At 53.4% G+C, this 12,045-nt stretch overlaps 1 protein-coding gene across 4 annotated transcripts in view; it reads right to left on the minus strand.

Moving 5' to 3' along the window:
• ADCK1 (aarF domain containing kinase 1) overlaps positions 1–12,045 on the minus strand; it is a 121,370-nt gene that overhangs the window by 58,718 nt on the left and 50,607 nt on the right. For all 4 annotated transcript variants that reach the window (XM_046009748.1, XM_046009749.1, XM_046009751.1 and 1 more), the window contains exon 4: positions 10,229–10,432. In XM_046009748.1, coding sequence (XP_045865704.1) covers positions 10,229–10,432 — 204 coding nt within the window. The remainder of the gene's footprint in view (positions 1–10,228; positions 10,433–12,045) is intronic.

Raw genomic sequence — 12,045 nt, forward strand, 5'->3', positions numbered from 1 at the left:
ACACAGAAACAGACACGCACACAGGAAGCACACTGGGTGAGCGTGAAGGCGGAGATCACGGTGGCACTTCTATAGGCCAAGGAAGGACGAAGACAGCCAGCAAACACCCGAAGCTAGAGGGGAGGCTGGGAGCAGAGGCCCCCTCACCACCATGGGTGCACCAGCCCCCCCCACCCCCCAACCCCTAGGCACCCGGGTCTTGGGCTCCTGCCCACCAGAACTGAGACAACAGATTTCTGTGGTTTGAGCTGCTGGTCCATGTCACAGCAGCCCTCGCGATCTAACACAGCCCAGCCACAGGGCCCCACCACCCGGCCCTGCGCCTCTGCTCCTGGGTCCCACGGAGCCACTGCACCACCAGCCTCCGATGGCCTCACGCTTTCGCTCCTTCCATCCTGCTCGTCCTCCGAGGGCCGCTTCCTCCAAGAACCCTCTTCTGAACCTCCCCCTGAACCTTTCCTGCACCAGCCCCACAGCTGAGGGCTTAATTGTGCTGTAATTACTTCCTCTGTGAATTGTTCTGTCTGCCTGGCTTGGGGAGGGAGGGCCGCGGGTTGACACATTCTATATCCCCCACAGTGTCGGCACAGAGGTAAGTACCTATTGGCTGCTCAACAAACCTGTACTTTTGGAGGGAGCGACGCAGTCGGTGGTGGCCCCCGACCTTCCAGAGTCTGCGAATGGGGCTGCTGTCAGCTGAGGCGCTTTCTCCAGCGAGCAGGCCCAACACAGCGGCTAAGCGGAGGGCTGGGTTTGGGCAAGACCCTACAGGTTAGAGCCTAAAGGGGCGGGGTGGGAGGGTGGGTGTGGGGAGGGGACGTAGCACAGCCTGGTCTGCGGATTGAAGGTGAACGGTGAGCACGTGGGTATAATCATCCCAACCACTGGCAAGTAGGAGGGCTAGCTAAAGGATACAAAGAACACCCAGAATCCTCTCAGCATGAGGGATGAACTTAAGAAAATAGGGCTTCCTCAGAGCCCCCAGGAGGCCACAAAGTCCCACGGAGGGCAAAAGCCACTGGAACCCCTCTGGGTTTCTTCGACACAAGACCAGCGTTTCTCTGAGTGTTGGCCTCACTCCAGGCAGCAAGCTCCCAGCCCTGAACAGGAGGATGAACATGGCATCGGAGTCAGGAGACCCGGGTTTGAGTCCTGTTCCCACCAACACCCAGTCGTGCCGCTCTGGGCCAGTGACTTCCCACTCTGAGCCTCAGTTTCCTCGCCGATGAAACACAGGCCTTGGACAAGGTGATTTCTAAACCATCACAACTCAAGAATACGTGATTCTCTTGGGGAACTTTTGTCTAAGGCGCCTGCCACTGAATGACGAAGGCCAAACCAGAAAAGCTGGTGTTTGTCAACCCCCAGGAAGACCCAGGCACCGGTGGGGTGCTGGATGTAATGGAGGGTCCCAGGGTGCCTGCTTCATTTTGTCCTCACAAGAACTCTGCACATGATGACCGGAGCTAACAGCTGCCAGGATTCACTGTGCGCCCCAGATGGGCCCTAGCGCTCAATCCTCATCACGGCCCTATTAGTGTGGAGGTTCTGCCATCATCCCTGTTTACAGATGAGGGGACTAAGGCTCAGAAACAACTAATGATGCAGTGAAAATCTGGTAGCATTTGGGATTCATGCAAGGCTCTCTAACTCCAAAGCCTATTATTAACCATTATGCCATACTACCTTGGAAATGACCCTCCTGTTCTCTCCAGAAGACAAACCGCGTCCTTGCCCTTAGCCCATATTAGAGACAGCCCCAGACACACCCTCCACAGCCCTCCACAGGCTTCTGGAAGCAAGACCCAGGCAGGAGCACAGCTGGCCACCCCGAGAACTCCAGGGCACCATGCTATGACGTCCTGCGTCAGACAGAGTGTCTCCATGTGGCTAACAACCCATTAGTGAGCACCTCTGGTGTGCCAGGCACTGGGCAGTGCTCTGAGAGAACCCCAAGGAAAGTGGGAGGAGACCACCCACCCCGGGAACACACACCCAGCACTAAAATGACCAGAGAGATGCAAGAGGGCAAACCGAGTGCTCTGATTCAAGATCCAACCTGGCTGAGGAGGTCACTGAAGGCTTCAAGGGGACAGGGGCACACAAAGTCATTCTGCAACTCAATGCAACCACAATTACTAACACGTACTATGTGCAGAGCCCACACTAGGCCCCGTGGGAGGTTCGAGATGGAAAAGCAACCAATCCGAATGCAACAAACAACGGCATTAGAGCTGTGACAGGGACAGAAAGTGCCCAGGGGAAACACAAAAGAGCCACTAATACTGATGGGGGGAGGGTGGCATGTGAGGAGGACAAGGGTATGATTTCACTGGAAAACATGCCTCAGTTTCCCATCTGTAAAATAAGTAATAGTAGGACTGATCTCAGAGGGTCTTAGTGAGAAGGAAGTTGATCCGCGGGAAACTTCTGAGACAGTGTCTGACACCCAACAAGCATTCAGGCCGTGTGTCCACACATGTGGTGGTGTTGTTAGAGCCAGAGCTCAAAGGATGAGAAGGGGTCTGCTGAGTTAAGGAGGGGAAGTGAGAGGACAGGCCTTGGGATGCGTGCAGGGAACCCCCTGTAGGGCCAGAGTGTCTATGTGTGAAGACTGGAGCAGGAAAGAGAGTGTGGGGAGCAGCTCTGACCTGCTCTCTGGGGGGCTCTGTTCCACAGGCACGGGAGGGACGCAGCCCAGGCTAGGTAAGGGCAACGTGGAAGCTGTGGGGCCACAGAACGAAGGTGCCCTGGAGATGGAGCACAGCCCGCAAGGAGGAGGCTTCTCGGGGCTGGGGCAGGGCAGCTGCTCAGGGAGGAGACAGGGACCAGGAAGCCGGGGAAGAAGAGCCAGCGTCATGGCGGCCACCTCAGTCTCTCCCCGAGTGACTAATAGCACACTATCCGTCCCGGATGACATTAATGCTTCCCGCCATCCATCTCCTACTCGTTAAATTACCATTTTATGCCCAAACTCTCTCTCCCATAATTGATAAAAATCTCCTTTTGATGTTCAGTATGGTTGGGGGGGGAATGTTTTTTTATTCTTCATTATGTTTTTAATATAAATGTATTTTTTATTGAGAGCTGCTGGGAAGCCCGGAGGAGGTGAATCACTCTCCCTTGCCCCCCAGTCCTCCCCACACACAGCTGGGCGGCCACCAGCAACTTCTGCTCCACTCCCAGAATGCTCCCACAGCAGCCGTCTTGGGGAACCAGAAGCCAGAACAAAGGTTGTGCTGAAGACCGAGGGAAGCAAATCTAAAAAGAGCCAAAGCCTCCCAGGTGGTCCTGAGCCCCAGAGCGCGAAGCAGTTGGGGTGGTGAAGGGTGAGCTGGCCTCAGCCAGGCCCTGCCCATGTGCAAGGACAGAGGCAAGAGCTCCAGGGGGCAGGGACGCCCAGGGGCTGGCACAGCACTGGGCAGAAAGGTACACTCAGTCAATGCGAGGAAGTAAGGGCAGGGAAAAGCTGGAACAACACTAGAAAGAAGTCAGCAAGGAATATAAGATGGAGGCATGTGTCACCGGGGAGGGGAAGTTTTCTGCAGCCACAGGTCCCCCAGGCAAAATTGGCTCCTCCAGCCCCTCTGCCCCAACCGTGTCCCTTGCCCCAGTCCAACCCAGGGCATGTCTGTCCCCACATACGTCCACACCCAGCTCCTGCAAGGCAAGGGAGGCCAAGTCCAGCTGCCATCCTGCCATAGGAGGGCTGGGTCCTGAACACAGTACAGCCACCAATTCGTGACCTTGGGCACCGGTGGCTGCCCTCAACCCTTTGTCTGGGGAGTCAGAACTAGGCACCAATAGCACAAAGCAGATGCTGCTGATGGCTTCAGGACACGGCTGTGGTTGACACGGCCAGGCTGAGCTGCCAGTACCACCCCCACCAAGGTGGGGGTCACAGGTAGGACTTAAGAAGCCCAGGGGACAGGCTCCCAAGGCAGTGGAGGGGAGGGGCTTGACCAACAGATGGAATGCTGGGTACTGATCAGGGAGCAGAAAGGAGGATTCTACTAGCAAAGCAGTATCAGGACAGAGAGCTGTACAAGCTCTCAGAGAACCTGGTTGAAGATTCAACGCTGCCATTTACAGGTCTCTCCAAATCTGGGTTCCTCATGCATATAAAGCATCCAGCATAACTCCAGGAGGGCAGCTAACATTTGAGGGCCATTTGCTCTCTGCCTACAGGCTCCACGTGCTCCATGTCTGTTAATTCATTTAACACCCACAGTCAGGCTGTGTGGCATGTGCTGTGAGTATCCCCATTTTACAGGTGAGGAAAATAAGAGATGGAGAAGATAAGTAACACACCCAAGGTCACACACCCAACACATCGGCAAGCACTTTAGCTTCTACTCTCAACAGGAAACTCGGCTGTCGGGACCAAAGGTACAGATGTGCAGTCCTGACTGAGGGCCATGGGGGACCTGCATGGATAATGTTATGTGTCAAATTTGCGGAGCCATGGTGCCTGGACACTTGGTCAGACTTTATTCTAATGTCTCTGTAAGGATCTTTTTGAATAAGATCTACGTTTAGTCAGTAGACTTTGATGGGGGGTGGGGGGGCTGGGTGGCTCAGTTGGTAAGCGTCCAATTCTTGGTTTTGGCTCAGGTCATGATCTCATGGGTCTCGAGATCAAGCCCTGTATGGGGCTCTGCACTCAGCAGGGAAACTACCTGAAGATTCTCTCTCTCTGCCCCTCCCCCCACTCACGTGCACGCATCTGCTCTCTCCCTCCAAAATAAATATATAAGTCCTTTTTAAAAAATCAGTAGACTTTAAGTAAAGCAGACTGTCCTCTGTAACATGGGTGGGCCTCATCCAATCAGTTGAAGGCATGAAGAGATCAAGACTGACCTCCTGGAGCAATAGGGAATTCTGCCAGGAGACAGCCTTTAGACTCAAACTGCAATTTCCACTCTTCCTGGATCTCCAGCCAGATGCCTCCCCACTCACATCAAAGATGCAAGACTTATCAGCCTCCACAACTGCATAAGTCAATTCCTTAAACCAATCAATTTCTCTACTTATTACACACACACACACACACACACACACACACACACACACACACACCTGTTGGCTCTGTTTCTCTGGAGAACCCTGACTAATAGAAGAAGGAAATCCAGCCCTGGCAGAGGTGCCACCTGCAGGAAGGGGTACCCAGAGGGGGTGCCTTTCCCTGCTTGTCATACAGCTCTCCATATACCAGCAGAGGTCTTGCGTGAAATGACAAGGACCAACCTAGAGTTTGTCATCCCCTATCCATGGCCAGCCCCTAGGCCTCCATGGAAGCCCCTGCTCCAGTCTCTGTCCAGGGTCTGCACTGCCCCCACTTGATGCCCCACCACCACCAGGAAGCCCTCACACAGGCCAGGCATTCTCCTGCCTCACCTCCCTGCCTTCTACTTCTGCTCCTGCCGGTCTCCTGCCAAGAGTGTCTTCTCTCTGCCACCCCCGCCAAGTTGAATAAATGACAGAGGTTCCTGGGAGAAGAACTTCTTCATCTCTTTCTTTTTGCTTACACCTTGAGCAAAGCAAGACAAGAACATCACCTCCACCTGTACCTGTAGATTCGTAAGAAGCCACAAGGGGCACATTCTCCCACCTGATGCACAGTGGTTCCTTTCCATGTTCCAGTGGACCCCCTGGCCAGATGGTCCACCAAGAACACGGATCTCCTGTGACACACAACATGTGTCCCTGGGTACTATGGGAAGTTATAGAACAAGTTCAAGTCTAGATCCCCACCTTGTGGGAGCTCAGGGGTAAGAGAATGCTAAATCAAATTTCAAAGGGGCGCCTGGGTGGCATAACAGGTTGAGCATCTGACTCTTGGTTTCAGGTCGTGATCTCAGGGTCTTGAGATCGAGCCCCATACTGGGCTCCACGTTCAGTGTGGAGCCTGCTCGAGATTCTCTCTCCTTCTGCCCCTCCCCACTGTACATGCACACACACCCTCTCTCTAAAATAAATAAATAAATCTTTTTTAAAAAGAGTCAGAAATTAATAAAATACTGCAGTTTTAAAAAAAAACACCGGGGCACCTGGGTGGCTCAGTCATTAGGCGTCTACCTTTAGCTCGAGTCATGATCCCGGCGTCCTTGGATCGAACCCCACACCTGGCTCCCTGCTCTGCAGGAAGCCTGCTTCTCCCTCTCCTGCTTCCCCTGCTTGTATTCCCTCTCTCACTGTCTCTGTCAAATAAATGAATAAAATCTTTAAATGAATAAGTAAATAAATAAATAAATAAAAACACCAACATGTTTCAGAGTACACAAGCCCAACCCCAACCCCCAAGACCAGTACAAACAGTGCCCCTTAACAAAGGTATTTCTGTGCATCACTCTGGCAGCTGATCTCATTTCCTTCAGTTTTTCATACAACTTTAGAGCTGGAAAGATCCTTAATCTGATTCAAGTATATTCCAAAACAAAAACAAAACTGGATCATTTATTGAAATATATTGTAATGAGATCAGATGTGTGTGTGTGTGTGTGTGTGTGTGTGTGTGTGTGTGTGTGTTAAGGAAGGATGGGAGAAGGGATGTGAGCATGTCCACGGTAGCAGTGCCGCTGACAATTCTATCGTGTCTTCCTAAGTCCCACTATAACTCCTCTCCCCAAGCTCTCCACCTACCTCAAACCTTCCACCTTCCCTTTTCCCCACCTGGAAAAGACGGCCTCATCTCCCACCTTGCTAAGAAAACCTGGTCCCACTCCATCCTCCTTTGGTTGGGTCCCTCTCCAAGTCCTTCTCTCCCTTAGGCTCACGTTATGAAAAAAGACATTTGAAGCCCTTCACAGTGTGACCTCAGCACAAACTCTGCAACCTCAGCTCCACTGTTCACCCATCTGGACCCCATATACTAGTCAACAAGACTATTCACCATGCAATCTCTGTGCGTTATGCTCTCCAGTGTCTGTATGCTTGCTTAGCCCATCTCATCCACCAGAAGTCCCCTCCTCCAACCTCTACTTCCTCCAGTCCCAGCCATCCTTGAGAGCCTAGGTCAGATGCCATCTGCTTCAGACAGTCTCAATCCACCCAAATGTAACCTAACTCTCTCCCTGTCTGTCTGTCTGTCTGTGTCTCTCTCTCCTAGAAACCAGTGGGCATTTACATGGCCAGCTACTACAGAGACGTGTTCCTCCCAATGACCCCAGACGACAAGGGCTGGAATGAGGTCTTACCCATCCTCGGCTGCACCCAAAGCTTCCAGCATTGCACCTTCCTCACTAAATACCAGCTGCTTGGACAACAAAGAGAGAAAAGGAATGGAAAACGAGGGAACGGGTATCAAAACACAGAACTACAGGCTGATCATACCTGTAGGGGGCCTCTGAGGGCTCTTGGCCCAGAAGAGGAATGTGTAAGGATAGGTTGGTGGTCAGAACCCTGTCAAGTCCTCCAGCAGGGAGCCAAGAACTCCTGGGGACCAAGGTGGTCTATAGCCTCATGGCTTATGCCTGTGTGTTCCCCATTCGGGGCGCAAAGGTGTCAGCCTGAGCTCCTTCCATGGCATGAGCCATGACCAGAAGAAAGAACTCAAGTCTCAGCCACCTGTTAGGGCTCCCCTCTGCTGGATGGAAAGGGCCAAGTCTTCAGCATCCTCCCCAGACGCTCAAGCTCCGGTGCCATCTGCTGGCTATGGGAAGCACTACACCCAGACCTCCAGTCCCAAGGGCAGTTAGGGGACCAAGGTGGAGACAATTCTCAACCCTCTCCAGACCAAGGTCATTTTGGAGTCACCAGAAATGACCCCACCTCCTAGAGTTCAGACTTCTAACTGCTTCCCAGAACCTGTCCTTCAGGACTTCAACCTAGCATTTAAAATAAAAGGAACAAAAAAAAAAAGCAAGTTTCCTTCTGGTAATACTAGCTGAGAAACTTCCAAGACACATACGTACAGACACAGAAAACAGATTTCCAAAGTCAAACACAGAAAGACAATTATCATATGATCTCTCTGATATGAGGAATTTGAAAGGCATGGTGGGGGGTTGGGGGGGTAAGGAAGGAAAAAATGAAACAAGATGGGATCGGGAGGGGAGACAAACCGTAAGTGACTCTTAATCTCACAAAACAAACAGAGGATTGCTTAGGGTGGGGGGCGGTAGGGAGAGGGTGGTTGGGTTATGGACATTGGGAGGGTATGTGCTATGGTGAGTGCTGTGAAGTGTGTAAACCTGGCGATTCACAGACATGTACCCCTGGAGCTAATAATACATTGTATGTTAATAAAAATAATTTAAAAAAGAAAAAAGAAAGAAAACAGATTTCCAAATTATTTCTGCCAGAGAGAAGCTCTGTTACATAGGAGACAAAGCACTGGCCTGGTAATCAGAAGATCCAAGGCCTCGTCCCGTCACTCACACCCTTCTCCCTTAGCTCCGCCGCCCCACCCCCACCCCCAACCCCACACAGCGCTATGCCAAGACAGTGCCCCTTTATTCGCTCCCCCTCCCACGGACTGGCTGCTGTGCAGGGATTTGCAAGGATTCAGAGCCACATGCAGATCATGGAGTTCAGAAGAGATGCAAACTCACTGTCATCTCCCACACCCTGCTGGGGACACCCCCCGGGGCCAGCCCCATCTGCCTGGGACAGGGACTGGTGTGAGGACACTAGGGGCCCTGTAAGGCCTCTGCTGGTGGGAAGGTTCCTCAAAAGGCATAGATGCAATCAACCAGTGCAGCCCCAACACACCAGCCTCGAGCTCTCTCTGGCCACCCTCCCTGTCCTTTCGGTCTGAGATTTAGGGGCAGCTACACAGACTTTGATCTCTAGGGGCCTTTGAAGCCCAGCCAAGAACTTGAACCCAGCCAGCAGGTGGTGATACATGAAAGCCTCAGTTTCCTGGAACCACATTCCTGAAACCAGGGATGAAACAGAGCTTGCCACGGAAGGTCCCAGGGCAGGCGTGGAGCCCACCATCCGTAGGATCCACTCAGACCTCTTCCTGGCAGGGCAAGCTGCTTCCCATCAGTGTCATGGGAGAGGCGGGAGAAGGAGGGAAGTGCAGAGTGAGTGACTTTCCCCGCCCTCACACCCCCACATCCACCTACGCTGCTTCCCACACAGCCCCTTTCCCCTCCCTCCACCCACAGACTGAGAAAGTGTGTCACCAGGGAACAAATGCCATCTTCCCCAAGGGAGGAGGAGGAGGCAGGGGGAGAGGAAAGATTTCAATTGTGCGCCTGTGGGGGCCCCCGGTAAGAAACCAGAGGCTGCCGAGCTTCCCAGCTGGGAAGGACGCCCCCTCAGAACCGTGACCTTGACATTAGCCTCCTTTTTCCAAGTGCTTGACACACCTGAGGGGCAGGAGCCACAGGCCACCACGCTCAGAACCACACGGCCAGGGGGACTTAGAGAAGAGGACCTGAAGATCCAGATGAAATCTTTTGACCCCAAACATCCCTTGGCCAGCTGGGTGTGCCTACCATGGGGCTGACACCCCAAACTCCTCATCTCTCTTCACCCTGATTTACAGGGGGCCAGTGACCTGCTCTCGCCTCCTCCTCTGGCTCTCCACAGACAAGCCGGCCTCCAAGGGTTAATCTGCTGCCTTCCTTCCCTTGCAGCCGCCCCCACTGAGCTGCCACATGCCAGCAATGATGCACTTCACACTGTTATTACAGTGATTTATTTAGTTTTAATTTGGGGGTGAATCTCGTGCTAGAGGAAGCGGGAGGCCAACGGTCTTGGCAAGAAGCAAAGCCACGCACAGGCTTGTGCCATGCCAATCCTGTCCCCTCCGCCGGTGTCCATCCTAACCTGGCTCCTGCTGGCCTGCAGCCCTACTCCTGACTCCAGTCCTAAACTGTGTTTACCCTTCGCTGAATCTCCTCCACCTAAGCCTTTATCCCTCATCTGCAAAATGGGGTAAATAACAGTACCTACCTCCTACGTCTGCCATGAAGACGAGGTGAGCTACTGCAGGGAACACAGTACAGCTGTTCTCACGCAGTAAACCCTCAGTAACGGACAGATGTTATTAGGGTTGAGCCCTATGAATCACATTACTTGGTAGAACAAAAGCAATCGCCTATCAACTATTTCAGAAGGTTCGAGTCATCTTTTTCACAGAGGGCCACAGAGTAACCCCTTTGATTTCACTGCTGAGAGTTGCCAGGAAGTACATTTCCACTCTGGGGCGGAGCCCCAGCCCCCAGCAGCAAGAGCACAGCAGCCCAGACCCCGGCCCTCCTGGGCCCGCAGCTACCTCCTTGCCCAGGTCCTCGCGGATGACCTGGCGGACCTCATGCATGCTGCTCTGCGGGGCCTGGCTGTGGAGCACCTTCAGGGTGCTGGTGTACTCCTCCGGAAGCAGGTAATCCAAGGCTCCCAGGTGCTGGCCCACCTTGATGAAAGTGCCCCGGTTGGCACAGCAGAGCTCGCAGAGACGCCTGGCGGAACGGAGGTGCACCTGCAGGGAGAGAGGTCGGAGCCAGAGAGGTGTGAGTGCCCACTGTCCACTGGACATTGGTCCCTCCTCCAGCCCCCTCTGCTGGAAAGCCCTGATTCACTCCCCAGAGGAAGTGAGCAAGTGCACACGTGCGCACGCGCACACACACACACCCCGCTTCACTCGCCTCCTGCCTCAATGCTCTCCTTCAGCCTCAGCACCCAAGGCAGTCAATCCCAGCCTCAGCCTGAGACCAGCCGCCCGCTCCCACGCTTCTGGTCGTCTTCCCATCGAAACTCACCTGGCCCAGGAACCAGAACATTCGTTCAACTTTTCACCAAATCTACTAATGATTCAGTTGAGGGCGCACAGAGTAAGTGTACATGCCGCCCAAGCCTCAGACACACGAACACCACTATCTGCTTGGAGGTCTACAGTTTCTAAAACACGGTTGTTTGTATCATTTCTTTGAATCCCTACAGCAGGTCAGGGAGCCAGGTACTGGTATCTTTAAAAATAAAAAACCCGGATGTTGTGCTTATGAAGAAATGCTAATAGAGATCAAAGGAAGGTCTAGGAAATGCTCCAAACCTAGGGGTCTTTAACTCAGCCACCTTTTGCACGGATTTCCTCTTAACTGGAAGAAAAGTCTTGCTGGGAAATGTCAGGTGCATGGGGCACACAGCTGGGCCGGTCGCCTAGGATGGGGCAGGCTGCCTGATGCCCTCTGTCCTTCCAGAGCTAGGGGGTGGCCCCCTTAGGCCCTAGGCTGTGTATCCCCCTGTTCTCACTCCAGCTCATTGGAGGGTCTTGGAACTGGGAGGGCCCATCCTTCCTGGCACTACAGCTTCTGCTGCAGGATGGGGCCATGGGCACAGACAGAAGGGATCCCAGTGCCCTGTGGGAAGCTCTTCACCCCAAAAATCAACCAAGAGGGGGTAAACACCTAGATGGACTTGCACTCTCTTGAGTGTCACAGAAGACACCAACATAAGCGCGTACTGGAGCAATAAACCACCTGAAGAGTTAAGTAACTTCCGGCAACAATGATGGAAGAAACAGTTAAAGATCCCCTACAATGAGTTGCCAGGTGAGACACACAGAAAACTGCTACTTCAGAAATTAAAATACCACCACAGCCCTCAACAGCCTAGTCCCAGCAGCTAGGGAGCCCATCTGCCCCATCCGGCCACAGCAGACTGGATGCCCCGGCCTCCAGCCCTGGGAGATGTCCCGAGGTCCCCCCTCCCCCAACTCCCGGCATCCACTACAGGCTCTGCTGGACACCACCACCTCGTGCCCCAATGCACTCTCGGGGGGCCCTATATGCACATGGCTCCTTCCCCCGGGCAGAGTCCTCCAGCCTGGATGTGGGTACCTGGTCCAAACTGGGCCATGGAGAGCCTTTTTTCCCCCGAGAGGAAAACACAGGGAGAAGGAAACTAATCCTAAGAAATGAAGGGAGAGAGCATGTTTTTAGATGGGTCGAAGGCTGTGGGAAAGGGGTAGATTCTCTTTAAGACTTTGTAGCTGGGGACTCAGGGGACCAGTGGCAGATGGCGGGAAATCAGGGCTACGGCTGGCCAAGGCCACGCTCAAGTCCTGGCTTTGAGGAAGCGAGAAAGAGGGCAAAC

This window comes from Meles meles, chromosome 6 (assembly GCF_922984935.1).
Source record: "Meles meles chromosome 6, mMelMel3.1 paternal haplotype, whole genome shotgun sequence".
Taxonomy (NCBI): Eukaryota; Metazoa; Chordata; class Mammalia; order Carnivora; family Mustelidae; genus Meles; species Meles meles.